The following is a 14934-nucleotide window of genomic DNA, read 5'->3' as shown; positions in this document are numbered from 1 at the left end:
CTCTCCATGATTCTCTTTTAACGCGAGTTGAGGTCGTAAAGGATCTTGGTGTACTTTTTGATCAAAAGCTCAAGTTTAAAGATATTTCTTCAATAAAAAATAGATCTATGAAGATGCTAGGTTTCATCATCCGGAACACCTATGAATTTAAAAATCCTCTGTTTTGTCCTTCTTTATAAAGCTTTTGTACAACCCATACTAGAATATGCTACACCTGTTTGGAGCCCATACTATCTAAATTATCAAATTATCAAAAAATTCTTCAATCTGTACAAAACAAATTTTTATAAAAACTTTCTTACAAACTCAATCTTCCTCCAAACTCTGCCTACCCTGGAATCCGCTCTGAATTTAAACTCTTCGAACTGGCACTAAGAAGAGATTACTTTGATATTGTTTTTGTATTTAAATGATTAAACAATCTCATTGATAGTCCTTCTCTCCTCTCTCTGTTACAACTACACGTCCCTTCGCACTCTCTCAAAACCCACAAACTATTTTATATTGAATTCCAAAGCTCTAACTACATGTTCTCTTCTCCTCTACACCGAATAATGATCAAGACTAACAACATCTGCAATAGCATTGACTTCTTCAATAGTTCTGTGCAATCTGTGAAAAACTATATCCTACAACCATACTCTAGTTGAATTTTCTTACCAGTTTATATTTTTTAAATGCTTTTATATTTCATACTGTTAAACATTTATTTATTTTTAATTTAATTCATTTACCGGTTCACCTAAATCTTGCACTCTAGTCTTATAATATATCTACAAAGAGCATTATTTTCATTAAATATGTACCTAAATATTGTAGTTTCAATTATCTTTCAGCTTTATTTTGTTTCCTTTGCCTTAATTTGGTTAATAATTATGTCTTTCATTTTTGTTGTTCAGTTTTTACTCTTTAATTGCATTTTTATATTTATCATTTATAATATTACCGTGTATACCATATATGTCCTTATTCTTTTTGTGTATAATTGTTATAAATGTTTTTTAAATTGAGCCTTTTGAGGGTTATAATTTTTTTAAATTAAATTTATTTATTAAAACTGGTCTTATTAATCCAACCATTAATTTTACAATAATATTATAGAATAAATAAATGTTTACATTCTTATAAACCCATTGGTACAATAAGATTTACATTTCACTATTCACTATTCATTTTTAACTACTCAAGTTCATATGGTTTTGTTCTTTTTAATCTTCTGACCACGTTTCGTTTATGTAAGAGTTTGGTCACTTCCACATTCTCGTGCTGACTAAGGCGAGCCTGGTGTTTGACAGCAAATCTTTGTATTTCCGCTGAGACTTCAGGGATCTTAAGATCCCTATGTAAGTCCTTATTCCCCATTGACCATGTTACGTAAGATTTTATTTTGGAGTGTTTGTATGGTTTTGATATTGCTGTGTTTGGTACAACCCCGTACTTGAATACCATATGTCCACATAGGTTTTATGACTTGTTTATATAATAACATTTTATTTTTTATAGCAAGGTTGGAGCCACATCCTATCAATCAAGTATAGTTGTCTATACCTTAAACCTATTTATGTCCTTTTTTTCTTCATGTGTTCTTTCCATATCAGCTTGGCATCTAAGGTCATTCCCAGATATTTAGCTGTATCGCTGTATGGTATAGTAGTTCCATCGATTGTGAGCTACGGAACATGGTCCACTTTTTTGTTTTTGTTGATTAGATGAACTGATTTATGCTGATTTAGCTTGATTTTCCATTTTTTTCCCATTCATTTATCTTATTACATGCATTTTGGAGGATTTTGGTTGATTGGGTGATAGTCGGTCCTAGTGAATCACTGCTGTGTCATCTGCAAACGTTGCAATTTTTACTCCATCTATTTTCGGAAAATCACTGGTGTATAACAAGTAAAGCAGTGGACCTAAAGTGCTACCTTGTGGTACTCCTGCATTAATTGTTTTTAATTTTGAATATTGATCTTCTTGTTTGTCTCTAAACAGTCTGTCAGTTAGGTAAGAACTGACAATATCGACATACTGCTTTGATAGCATACCTTTTAGTTTATTGATGAGGGTTATAAATGACATCACATGGTAGAGCTCTACTTCAGAAACCAAGTTGTGGCATTTTCTTTTAAAATCCTGTTTGTTTTTAAATTCAATTAGTACATTTGTATCATAAATTTTTGCCATTGAGTATAGACTAGAATGCTCATAAAGTGTAGCGTGGTGCTTGAGAAGAGTGAAGTTGTCCTTGTACCTGGTTCTGTAATCCCATCCAATCTTGTTACTCTCTTCAGGGGGATAATAAAATGTTATATATTTAAATATATAAAAATATTATTAAATAAAATAAAAACAATTGTAAAAACAATGAAAACAAGATTTATTATAAATTAATGTTTTAGACTTGTCTTGGTGGAAGAAAAAGAAGATTTTGATCGGTAATGTTTCTGAAGAAGGAATAAATCAGATTACACGATTGCCTAGAATGTCAGCAAATGAATAATAAATAAATGTAAAACTATAAACGTGAACCGGGCAAGAAATTTGTAAACGCCCTGTAATTGTTTTTTTATACGCAGTCATGTTTGAATAAGGGATCATTTTTAAATAAATGCAGATTGAGAAATACAAGTTTTAGGAATTAAAAATCAAGGAAATTAATTAACATATCAGCTATGAAATTTCAATTGCAAACGTGATTTTCTCATTTAAATTTAAAAATGGCTGAGGTTGTTTCTTTAATCTCATGAAATACAATGGCCCTGTGTAAGAAAGTGTAATGATTGCATAATATTACTGACAACCAGAAAATGTCATTTTGAAACCACTAATATATTTTTTATCGCTGTTATATCCCTTTCCTTATCATATTTAAAGCTATGTTTTTGTCCTATATTGATCCATTAAATTTTGTGACTGCTTATTGATATCTTTGGGTGATAAATGACTGTCTGGCGGGCATAGGCATTCCATCATCTTCAGTGGTGGGTCAAACCAAACCATCTAGACTAGGAAGACCAGAAAAAAATGCACCATTAATATTCTTGACGTATGGCAGTGGTTAGTGAAGAAGTACAGAACAAACTAAATCACCTGTAATAACATACATAACAGACATAATTCTAAATAATAACAGTTCAGACCAAGGATGGAAATCAAATAAATAAATAAAGTGTAGAAGTCAAAACACTAACTCAAGTCTTTACTAATATGTTTTAATTAAAATACTATTGTTTAATATTAATTAATATTGCAATAATATTGACACAATTTGTACAATCTGCTCAAATTATGAAATATTAGTAACAGTATTTATATAGTAAAACTTTAAAGTGTACAATAAATTAATTTTATTATTTTTATTTTTAATAACCATCATTACCTAATTATTAGTTGAAAAGTATTTAGTCTCTTGTCGACTAAGAGAATAAAAGAAAATTTTTTGTTTAAAGTTGTAGATGTATCAACCACTTTTTTACTCACAATTAATTTATTATACTCAAAAATAATCTGACCTCGGTACGGTCTGGATGAAAAAACTAATTCGATTGTTATCTGCCAAACTTTCGACCTATTTTAAGGCCATCATCAGGGCAAAACAATCTTTAAGATGTCTACAAATTACATAAATAAGTTTTTAATGGACACAAATTTCTTCGAAAATATACTCAATCCCAGCATTGCCAAGGACTGTAATGTAAACAATTAATTATGTTAATTTGTAGATATCTTAAAGATTGTTTTTCACTGATGATCTGAAAACAGGTCGAAATCTAAGCAGTTAATTAATCATAAAAGAAAAGTGAAATGAATGGAGTCAGAATGTATAATTGTTTCGGATTAAGAAACAACAATTAATAAAACATATTAGCATTTCTTTTATTTTGAAATTTTATTGTATTCATAAAGCCCATTTTTTTCATTACTATATTCAGTTAAACAATTTCTTTGGTCATTTGAACAACCAGAGTGCCTGAGGCTAACAATAATGTAAGTAACAGTTTTAATATAAGGCAATTAGACATTGACTTTATCTCAATTGTTTTAAAATATTAATTTGCTATATTTATAGAATATTTAAAGTTTTCACATGAGAAATAAAACAACTTGAATTTTTTCGATCTAGAAGAAAGATTTTCAATAGATTGAAGTTGATCAAAAGATCAAAAGATATTTTTGTTGGTACGTAAAAGTGACTTTATCAAAAAAAATTTCATCTTCTTTTGTCGCCAAAATCCTCAAAATTTGTTCAATTGTAGTCAAGGATAACTTCTTGAATTTCAAATGCAATATTCTTAATCAAATTATTTTTTCAAATATTTTGCATGAAGTCAAAATATCATTACAACAAATCTTCGTTTTATGTTTTAACGCCGAGATTTTTCAGATAATGGCTACTATAACAGAATATTTTGCTGGGAAAAAGGTTCTTGTCACAGGTGCAACTGGCTTCATGGGCAAAGTTCTTATTGAGAAATTGCTAAGATCTTGCCCAGATGTTGGACTCATTTATGTTATAATCAGAGACAAGAAAGGGCAGTCAGCACAGGAAAGATGGGACAATTTAACAAAACTCGAGGTAAATTATGTTAATTATTTATTAACTAAGAAATTTAATTGTTTTGAAAATAATTATTTTTTCAATTTAAATGTAGACACTAATAGTTTACATTATGCATTATTATTATTATTCAGTTGTTTAACAAATTAAAAGAAGAAATCCCAGGAAATCTGGAAAAGAAAGTGAAGGTCTTAAACGGAGACATTTTCACGGAAAAGTTTGGGCTGTCAAAAGAAAGTTACGAAGATTTGAAAACTTCAGTCTCTATAGTATACCATGTTGCTGCAACTGTGAAATTTAACGAGCCAATAGAAATTGCTATGAGAACCAATGTAGGCGGCACAAGGACAGCTATAAATTTTGCCTTAGAAGTCAAAAATTTAGAGGTTTGTTGTAGAAAATCTAGATTGTCCTGAGACAAATATTAATTTTCCAACTCTAGGTGTTTGTGCATGTTTCGACAGCTTATTCAAATTGTAACATGAGCGAAGTGGAAGAAAAAGTCTACCCGCCAATTATGGACTGGCGTCAGGCAATGAACATTATAAAAGATACAGATCCAAGCACACTGAAAATTATAACTAAGAAGTAATACACTGATAATTATGTTTATTATTAAATCTTTTATAATTTTTGTGTATCACAGATTCATTTCTCCAATGCCCAACACTTATGTGTTCAGTAAACATTTGGCAGAACAGGTTGTGAACGAAACAAAAGGGAAAATACCCATAGTTATATTTAGACCTTCAATAGGTGATTTCAATTACATTGTATACAAAGGTTTCATTAATTAATGATAAAAATTAAATTTCAGTAATATCGTCTTGGAAGGGAGCATACCCAGGATGGATTGACAATGCGAATGGGCCGACTGGCATGTTTATTGGAATGGCAAAAGGAGTTGTTCGCGTTCAACTCGCAGATGAAGATGCAACACCGGATTACATGCCTGTGGATGTAGCGATCAATGCGTTGATCATTGCCTCTTGGAAAAAAGGCAGAACCCATAATCTGTATGTGAGATATTCAGTCTAAAAAATATATAATTTAGACATGTGCAGGTGAACATATAAAGTAAGAGAATACATTTTGTCTAGGAAAGAAAAATTGACTGTCAGCATCTATAACTCGTGTACGGGTTCAAAAAATATAACACTGAAAGAATTGAGAGAATTATGCCTAGGATTGCAAGACAAGTTTCCTATAATGCAGGTGCTCTGGTATCCAAGAGTACAAGTCACAAAAAACGAATCTGTATACAGAATTGCCTCTTTTTTCAAGCATTTTTTACCAGCATTAACGATTGACACCATTCTTATGGTTTTAAAGAAACCTCCTTTGTAAGTTTGTACAATTTATTTTTATTTTTTATTTCTTCAAATGCTTAGGATGAAGTTCAAATTATTTTATGTGTGCCTGAAGTGTGTGTGAGTGTGTCTCGGATAAGTGAGTGAATTATTGGGTGAGAGGGGAAAATACGAGGAGAGATATAGAGGGACAAATAAAGAGATACAGATCCATAAATACAGATTGATAAATAGAGAGAATTATATTAAGATGGGTAGAGAAATAACTAGAAAGATAAAAACATACATAAATAGATAGATAGATAGAGATAGAGTGAGTGAGTTAGTGAAAGAGGGAGAGAGAGAGAGATAAAAATTAGAGAGAGAGATATGTAGTTATATGGATAGATAGATAAATACATACATAAATAGATAGGTAGAGATAGAGTGAGTGAGTTAGTGATAGAGGGAGTGAGGGAGAGAGGGAAGTAGAGAGAGAGAGAGAGAGAGAGAGAGAGAGAGAGAGAGGGAGAGAGAGGGAGAGAGAGAGAGAGATGTAGTTATACGGATAGATAGATAAATAAAGATAGAGATAGATAAGAGATTGAGAGAGGGGAGAGTGTTAAATGAGTGAGTGAAGAAGAAATTATAAAATCTAACCTTTCCAGGCTACTTCCAATTCAGAAAAAGGTCATGAATGCAACCCTCGCGTTGAAATATTTTACATTGAGAAAATGGACATTTCACAATGACAACTTTACCAGCCTTCTCAAGGAAATAACGCCCGAAGATTATGAAGCGTTTGATTTTAACTATGAAAACGGTGATGTGGAAGAGTTTTTAAGAGTGTGCATTGAAAAGGGACGTCACCTCCTTCTTAATGAGACCACGCAAAATATAGAAATGGCAAAGAGAAAGCATTTCTGGTAAATTATCTTTGTCGACTGTATTTTTGTCACTTTTAATTCAATATTGATTGTTTTCCAGGTTGTACTTTCTTGATGTCTCATTGAAGATAGTTTTTGCGCTTGGTTTAACATATATTTTATACAGTTGGTGTTTCTAAAGACTTAATTTTAGTTCCTGTTTTATTTTATTTCATTTTATTTTAAATACAGTTTGTATCAAATCTCATTTCGTATTATAAAATATTTTTCAATGATATAAGACTTGTAATAAATTCTTCTTGAGCAAAGGAGTTCAACCCACTGAATTGTCTTAGTTATTACATCTACTTTCTTCTTCTAATTAAATAAACTTCACAATTTATATTTATAATTTGCACTTGAGAAAACAGCAATCCAATAAAACAGCAAAAAAAGTTTCATTTTCTTGATATTATTGTTCTACTGTCTTTATTACCTACCAATTGTAATCTCAACATATGACAAGTTCATTCTGGGTATTAATTTATTTGGTTACCTTAAACTCCGATCTCTTATTTACTTATTTAAAATTAAAAATAAGCTCTGCCCATCATACTTATTCATTACATTCGATTTTAATTCTTCCCATGGTTTAAATATTATAAAAAGCTTGCATCATAGATCCAAATCTATGAAGGAAATGAGGAATTCATTTAGAGTTGCTGGGGCACGTCTGCAGAATTCCATTCTGCAGCATATTTAGTTGGCCCACTCCCTTCAGGTGACTTTCAACTTTTTTGCAAATTATTTGTTCAAACTAACTTAACAGATCTTGTTGCTGTTTTCTTTACTTTTCCTCTATACCTACTTCTTCGCTTCATTCATATTCAACTGTTAATATCATACAAATTTTGTTTATTAATTATTTCTTGCATTATAATTTATAAACTTTTTGTTTTTTAATTAATTTATATTTTTCTTCTCATTTTAAACGGGCCAAGCCCTACTGTGATTTTTTTTTTAAATAAATATATTTCTCTTTCTATTAATAAAGAAGATGGTGGTGGCAAAATTTTTACAGAGATTTCTCTTTCCTTCTTCTTCCAGTATAAATGCCTTAAGTTTCAAAGCACTGGAAAAGAAATAGAAGACATCAGTCACTTGAGTGTTTTATGTAGGAGACAATTTAACATCGTCTTGCTCAGAATGTTTATATTCTTTTCTTTAATGGTGTATAGTTGAACATTTAAATAAATTTAGTCATTTTCATGTTGACATTTTGCCATCTTCAGTGTGTCTTCTGACAAACCCATACAGCAAGGTTAAGCAGAGCAGTATCAGTAATGATCAAATTGTAGGTTCATCACCCCGCAGACTACTCAGAGAGGGTTAAAAAGGAACATCCATTACTCTTTCACTCGCCAAGGTTACAAATAGAACAAGTTGAAGGCAAAATTAAAATATAAACGTGACAACTAAAATAAAAACCCGTTTCTTTGTTACAAGCTAACCTTATTTGGGCCTTATCTTTATAGTTTAAATAAGCTTCACTATTACTTAAATTTACAAGCTTTCTGTCGTATTAAGGATTCTTTCTAGATTCAATGAGAAATTATGTTTTCTTATGGGTTCCTGGTCACAGTAGCTTTGCTGGAAATGAAATTACAGATTGAGCAGCTAGTAATAGAAGTTCCAAGACTACTTTATTTCACATATAAAATTAGAAATTTGGTCTGGGGAAAAGATTGTGAAAATAAGCTTAGGGAAATAAAACTAACGGTTAAACCTTGGCATAGTTCAATTAGGACTAACCATAGGGAAGAAGTGGTACTCACAAGATTAAGGATTGGCCATTGTATATCTTTAAGTTAATATAATAATATAATGGTTAGAGAACCACCACAGCGATTACATCACTCTGATTATATTGCTCTTCCCTCTGCATTGTGGCAGGCTCTCTGGGCTTCCTCCATCTGAGGCCGTGGCCCCTCCGGCTCTACGCATGTGGTAAGGAGACTGCATAGGCAATTATGACCCTTAGTGGTTCTTGGTTCTTTGCCTTTATAAATTTAAAAAAAGGAAAGAAAGAGAAGTTATGATTTTATGATTTTTCCAGCTTTTGTTTTGGTCATCATTTATTAATGACTTATACTGAATGAAGATTTTCAAAAAGCTGTACACATTTCTTTAACTTTCATTTAAATTGCTTGATTTATAGGCGAGTCCATGTTTGAGCATGTTATCCTTGTTAGTATTCGTGGAATGGAAATATAACACCTGAGGTCAGAAGGGCAGAATAAATTTGTATTGAAATTATCACATTGAATAAACATGGCACTTAAGACGTACAAGCAGGACAATTCATTGTGGATTATTTTTTTACTAGACTAACACAAGTAAGTTGTTATCTTGGATAATTTGAATAGTAATTTGGTAAATTCTATCATAGTTTTAATACGAATAGGTTAAAATTAAAAACGTGCAGGTCAGATTGAAACAGAATAACTCTTAGAGCGCTCCTTGTCAAGTTTACACTGTTTAAAAAGCACCAAGCAAAGTGTAATCCAAGGAATTAGAGCAGTTATTGAAATGGAACAGTCCTGTTTCTTCATGAGTTTTCTACTGTTAAAAATTTGCAAGTCAAGGAAATAGCAGACCTTTCTTTTCCTCCCTCCTGGTGGGGGAATTGGTCCATTGAGTCATTTGAGGGAAAGGTATAATTTGTATTCATGCAAAAATAGCAAGTCATTAAATGAAGATATAGGACATTGTAGCACTTAAAACTTTATATGAAAGACAGCAGTGGATGCTGTTAGACCATAGCAGAAAGTTTTCTATAGACTGTGTCGGTTAGTTCAATTAAATAAGAATAGTGACAATTTGTAAAAGCCAAAAAGGTAAGTATTTTAAATAATAAATAATATTTTCAACAATTATTTTAATATTTGTCAGCAATTTTATAATTTAGAGAAAGTAAATAAATTTTATCATTTTCATATAAAATTGATTTGTTTACTCTCACTTTATATTTTCTTTTGATGATTACATTCACTGCCTTCTCTGAATGTCTGCATGTTGTCAGTCTTGATGAAATCAAATGATAAATAGAAGACACTTGAAGGATATTTGGATTTACTACTAATTAAAGCCAATCATTTATGAAAAAGTTTAAGAATTCAATTTTTTAACCTTATATTTTACTTGAATGCGTAATGAAATTGATCCGCATTTATGAAATAAATACATAGAATAAATCTTACTAAATAGTTATTGTTTCTTGAGCGTTAGACAGTCTGAAAATGTATGAGATGTCACAATGATTGACAATTGAGTAGTATGATTTTCCTTGATCATAAATTTTCTTTTTATGTTTACATCTTGCAATAAAAACGAGCGAATCGCAAGTAAATAGTTCTCCTGCACACACCAAATATAAGTTTGCACTTAATTTATTTGTTCATTTACTTAATAAACTATTCTAATAGAATGAGTTAACAAGAGATAAAAATCTTCAGCTTTTGAGTTAAATAAAACATCAAGAAATTGAACTTTAAAGTTACAAGTTCTTGTGCTATAATAGATAAGACTTTTGAGTTAAACAATTTTTTCTTGAGTTTACTTATGAGTAAGTTACTTTTTTGTTTACACACTATTTTTGTTTAATTTACAAAGTAAAAGATGTACATTACTACTGATTGTGCAAATCGTTGTGGGTCAGTTGACCTAGTATCTCTAACAGTAAATAGGTGCAACTTAATGCAGGTTAAAAAAAAATTAATAATTCATATGTGCATTTAATAGTAATAATCACCATATTGGTTATTTAAATTAATTTACTTTTTATCTAAGATCTTGGTTGAGATGAAAAAGCGTCTCAAGAGAGACTCGAACAAGCTGAATGATGTGGGTTCGAGTCCTGCTCATGACACTAGCTTTTTCATCTGAACCAAGCCCTTAGATAAAAAAGTATAATTAATTTAAATAATAATAATTAATTAATTTTGTTGTGAATATACTTTGTTACTATGTAATAAATAATCATTCTGGCCCTAGATGGGCTGATTAACAGAAACACAGGTATTTTCCAATTTTCACCATTTATGCAAAAGGCTTTGTTCCTTTTTTTAATTTGGGATAGAACATGAGAAAGTGAAATAAATCATTTGTCCCATGTAGGGGTCGTTACATAAGCACCCTACCTCTACCTTAAGTCGCTTAAGATTCAGTGTCGATGAATAACATATTCATTGCGAGTAAGACAGTGGGAGCTATGCGTGTAAAATAACTCCTAACTTTCGACTCAACATTTAATTACTGATATGTGGGCATTTTTCATTTGGTCAACTTCCTCTAGAATTCTTCGGCGTCATTGAACTATAATTTAACTTTTAAGTGTTGCCAAAGAAGCTTAAATATTATTTAATTGCATGGGTTCAATGTGGCCACCATAACAACAGCATAAAAATAAATTAAATAAAATCCAAAATGTATAAATTAAAACGACCAAATATCGACTATCTGGAGCTATTTTAAAGAAAGTTTATTATTTATGTATTGCAAAGAATTATAGGTTTATATAAAATTATTAATGTAATTTTTACTTCATCATGAGTTGGCCAATTATAAAAATGGTCAATTTTACACAATATTTGAATACTTTAGAAAAAATATTTTCTCTTGAAAATGAAAAATGGCCATCTCAAAGACCATATTTAGTGAATTATTATATAGCTCTTATGTAATATATCATTAACACACATAAATTAAATTTTTAACACACATCATTTATTTAATATATATTAATTGAATTATTACGGGTTAAAATCAAATAACACTGTCAATCATTCCAATAATTTGATGTATGAATATGTAATAAAACTGTTTAAAAGTTAATTATACTCCCAGTGAGAAACTTAAATGTTAAATTACACAGGGCAATTACAAGGATAAATTCAATTGTCCTTTCATCAGAATGTGTGAACGTTCTACGGCACACTGCTCACTGCTTGACGTTGTTCCAGGAGACATGGAACAGCCCATACCTCAATTTTACGCCGGGCGTTCTGTCCTGGTCACCGGAGCGACAGGCTTCATGGGCAAAGTCCTCGTCGAAAAGCTGCTGCGGTCGTGTCCACAAATTGGCAATGTTTATATTGTCATTAGATCAAAAAGAGGCCAGTCTGCCCAGGAAAGATGGGACACAATTACAAAACTTGTGGTATGATTTACAATATTTTTTTTTCTTTATTACATAAATAGCACATAAAGTTATACTATGCAGATTTAATGTAGGTCTGTATTTTGAAAAAGTACATTCTCTTTCAGTTTCTTTCTTATTATCATTTATTATATTTATACAATTTTAAAACTTAAATTGTTCATTGATCAAATAAATTATACTTATAAAGCTTATAAAGTAGTTTGGTTGTTACTGATTATCCTGGTCTGCCTAGTTTAGACAAACCCAGAAGCAAAGAAGCACACCTGATCAAACCAGCCAAATCAGGATTGTTCATAGGCACCACCTTGCAGACCTCAACAAAAAACTCATAATTTTGCTTATAGCTTTTCGACAGGGTGAAAGAAGAAGTTCCAGGCAATATGGAAAAAGTCAAAGTGGTAGACGGCGATATTACAATGAAGAAATTCGGTCTGTCTGATGCCTGCTACGAAGAGATGACAAATTCGGTATCCATCGTCTTCCATGTGGCAGCGTCAGTCAGGTTCGTGGAGTCACTGGACAGTGCTGTACAAAGTAACATCATCGGAACGAAGAATGCCGTTGATTTTGCTCTGGCATGCAATACCATGAAGGTAGGTACATTGATTTTTTGCTTTTAAGCATTTCATGCATTTGTTTTAGAGTTTATAAGTATATTTCATAATTATCTGAATATTTACTAATTTTGTTTTATAGTAGGCTCACTGGTTGATTCTGTATGACCGAGACAAATCAATCTGTGTATTATATTTCATTTAATTAAGTTAGACAGTAAAATTAGCCAGTATGAGTTTGTAGCATTATTCAAAAAAAAAAAAAAAATCAATTTTGTTTTTGTATTGCTCTATTTCAGGCCTTTGTCCATGTTTCTACAGCGTACTCAAACTGCTATAAAGAAGAAATCGAGGAAAAATTCTATCCTCCTCTTGCCGACTGGAAGACGCTGGTGAAAATAGTCGAAAACTCTGATCTGAACACTTTACGCATCTTGACTGCCAAGTAAAAACAACTTGAACAATTATTTAAATTTATACCTCTCTAAGTTCCAAAGACATCAATTCTGATGTAAAATTTGTATTATATACATACGTGCAAATATATAGATGCAAGAATATCCAATTCTTAAAATAGAAAATAAAGACTATTTTTTCAGAATGAAGTCAATTTTCAAGGTTTCTGGGGTAAAATTTTGATAGCTTTTATTGCTTTAAAATGTATTTCGTTGGTCAGGTACATAAACCCAATGGTAAACACGTACACATTCACGAAACAATTGGCTGAGACGGTGGTGAAAGATGTTGAGGATAGGTTGCCCTCTGTCGTTCTCAGGCCATCAATCGGTAAGTGAATTCTTTTTGAAAAATAAATTATTTTTAAATAAAAATATTTTTAGTGATCTGTTCATGGAAGGAGCCAGTCCCAGGGTGGATCGACAACGAAAACGGCCCCATCGGATTGTTGATTGGGATCGCAAAGGGTGCCATCCGCTGCCAAATCACCGACGTTAACATAAGACCTGACTACATGGCTGTTGACATAGCTATCAAGGCAATGATCGTGGCTGCCTGGAAAAAAGGCACTGAGAACGGGTACACAAATATCCTCGTAATATTTAAACAAAAATTAAAACAGCTTGCCTTTTTAAAATTATTTAGGCATTTTTAAAACAGAGGCCAGTGATTGATACATGTTTGTCATTAACAATTTTAGTATTTATTGAAAAATTTACTAAAATCCTAATTTCATTGTTTTATAGACAATTAACTGAAATTACTACATAAAATTTGTAATTATTTTTGTGTATGGTATTGTTACATTTGGCTTAACAAATGTACTTGCCATTTGGTTGTTTCCAATTCTCTTGGTCTGCCCAGTCTTGGTGGTTCGCTCTTTATATTTCTGAATTTGGACATCTCCAGCTGAATACTTGCTTGCATAGGCAGACCAGGATGGTCGGAAACGAAGTTCATCCCTGACTTCAAGAAGGAATCTCACAATTGTTTCTTATCTTCAGAGAGGGCAAATTAACGACGGATATCTACAATGCGTCTTCCATGTCAAAAAGCATTACTGTGGGTGAGACGAATAATATTGGCCAGGAGCTGTACAAAAAATACCCGATGGAACAAATCCTCTGGTACCCACATGTCACTTTTACAAAAAACCTGACTGTATTTCGCATTTCCTGTTTCTACAAACACTTTTTGCCTGCTTTGCTTGTAGACTCGATTTTACGCGTCATGAACAAGAAGCCTATGTCTGTATTTGTATTGCAACTGCAATCGACACAAGTATAACGCTGATACGTTTTTCAGGCTTCTCAAGATTCAGAAAAAGTTTCTCAACGCCATGCTCGTCCTTTCCTATTTCACGACAAGGAGGTGGATCATACACAACGAAAAATTCCTAGGCTTGAACAAAGAAGTACCAGCTAGCTGTTTGGAAGACTTCGACTTTAATTTTGAAAACATAGACGTGAGAGAATTTTTCAAGATGGGCATCATACAGGGGAAACGGTTCATTCTCAATGAACCAATAGAAAATTTGGAGAAATCTAGAGCCAATTTCAATAGGCAAGACTACTCATCAAAAATATTTAATTATTAAACTTAACCCACACTCACATTCATATGTTAAAAAGTTCTAACTTAAAAATAAATTTTGCAGGTTTTTCTGGCTGGACGTCTTCACCAAGCTGGCAGCATCAGCAGGTTTTGCCTATGCCATGTACAGTTGGTTACTCTAATATTTTTAAGCGACCCACCCCTTTAAACATTACACTTCTTATTTTAATTGAAAAACAAAAATACACAGTTGAATCTTTAAATTATATATTGTCAGCAACTTCCAACTGCACACTATACCTTAATATTTAATTTAACAATACAATTAACAATTCAAAGCATTAAAAAAAATTTTTGACATTATATTTGTACATTAATATACATAATTTAAGTAATTTTTCAGAAATGTTTTATTTATAATAATAAATAAATAATTTAT

The 14934-nt window shown here is 31.5% G+C and overlaps 2 protein-coding genes across 5 annotated transcripts; both read left to right on the top strand.

The window, feature by feature from the left end:
- The first annotated feature begins 3907 nt into the window (after positions 1 to 3907).
- Positions 3908 to 7171, top strand: LOC106667672 (fatty acyl-CoA reductase 1-like). Of its 2 annotated transcripts, none has more exons than XM_024229139.1 (9): positions 3908 to 3984; positions 4382 to 4573; positions 4690 to 4941; positions 4998 to 5143; positions 5202 to 5311; positions 5373 to 5571; positions 5656 to 5898; positions 6513 to 6770; positions 6832 to 7171. In XM_024229139.1, the coding sequence occupies exons 2-9, from the start codon at positions 4385 to 4387 to the stop codon at positions 6908 to 6910; spliced, it is 1476 nt and encodes a 491-aa protein (XP_024084907.1). In that variant the 5' UTR covers positions 3908 to 3984; positions 4382 to 4384; the 3' UTR covers positions 6911 to 7171. The 2 variants fall into 2 exon arrangements, with proteins under 2 accessions (XP_024084907.1, XP_014251241.1); XM_014395755.2 differs by lacking the exon at positions 3908 to 3984 and adding an exon at positions 4096 to 4176.
- A 234-nt stretch (positions 7172 to 7405) lies between these two features.
- Positions 7406 to 14923, top strand: LOC106667677 (putative fatty acyl-CoA reductase CG5065). 3 transcript variants are annotated; one of them, XM_014395762.2, is made up of 9 exons: positions 7406 to 7491; positions 11732 to 11928; positions 12276 to 12524; positions 12785 to 12930; positions 13162 to 13271; positions 13325 to 13520; positions 13946 to 14188; positions 14247 to 14504; positions 14599 to 14923. In XM_014395762.2, exons 2-9 carry the CDS (start codon positions 11737 to 11739, stop codon positions 14675 to 14677), a joined length of 1473 nt encoding a protein of 490 aa, XP_014251248.1. In that variant the 5' UTR covers positions 7406 to 7491; positions 11732 to 11736; the 3' UTR covers positions 14678 to 14923. The 3 variants fall into 3 exon arrangements, with proteins under 3 accessions (XP_014251248.1, XP_014251246.1, XP_014251247.1); XM_014395760.2 differs by lacking the exon at positions 7406 to 7491 and adding an exon at positions 9005 to 9106; XM_014395761.2 differs by lacking the exon at positions 7406 to 7491 and adding an exon at positions 9220 to 9607.
- The last annotated feature ends 11 nt before the right edge of the window (positions 14924 to 14934 follow it).

Source organism: Cimex lectularius, unplaced genomic scaffold (genome assembly GCF_000648675.2).
Source record: "Cimex lectularius strain Harlan isolate CLEC.00 unplaced genomic scaffold, Clec_2.1 scaffold200, whole genome shotgun sequence".
NCBI classification, from domain to species: Eukaryota; Metazoa; Arthropoda; class Insecta; order Hemiptera; family Cimicidae; genus Cimex; species Cimex lectularius.
Note: the sequence above shows the minus strand (reverse complement) of the source record. Positions and strands in the feature narration are given on the sequence as shown.

Bases quoted from the DNA above. Each gene is read 5' to 3' on its own strand.
- LOC106667672 (XM_024229139.1), top strand. From the start codon at position 4,385: ATGGCTACTATAACAGAATATTTTGCTGGGAAAAAGGTTCTTGTCACA. The intron at 5,144-5,201 runs GTAATACACTGA...TGTGTATCACAG, and splicing joins CTGAAAATTATAACTAAGAA to ATTCATTTCTCCAATGCCCA. The intron at 6,771-6,831 runs GTAAATTATCTT...ATTGTTTTCCAG, and splicing joins GCAAAGAGAAAGCATTTCTG to GTTGTACTTTCTTGATGTCT.
- LOC106667677 (XM_014395762.2), top strand. From the start codon at position 11,737: ATGGAACAGCCCATACCTCAATTTTACGCCGGGCGTTCTGTCCTGGTC. The intron at 11,929-12,275 runs GTATGATTTACA...TTTTGCTTATAG, and splicing joins ACACAATTACAAAACTTGTG to CTTTTCGACAGGGTGAAAGA. The intron at 12,931-13,161 runs GTAAAAACAACT...TTCGTTGGTCAG, and splicing joins TTACGCATCTTGACTGCCAA to GTACATAAACCCAATGGTAA.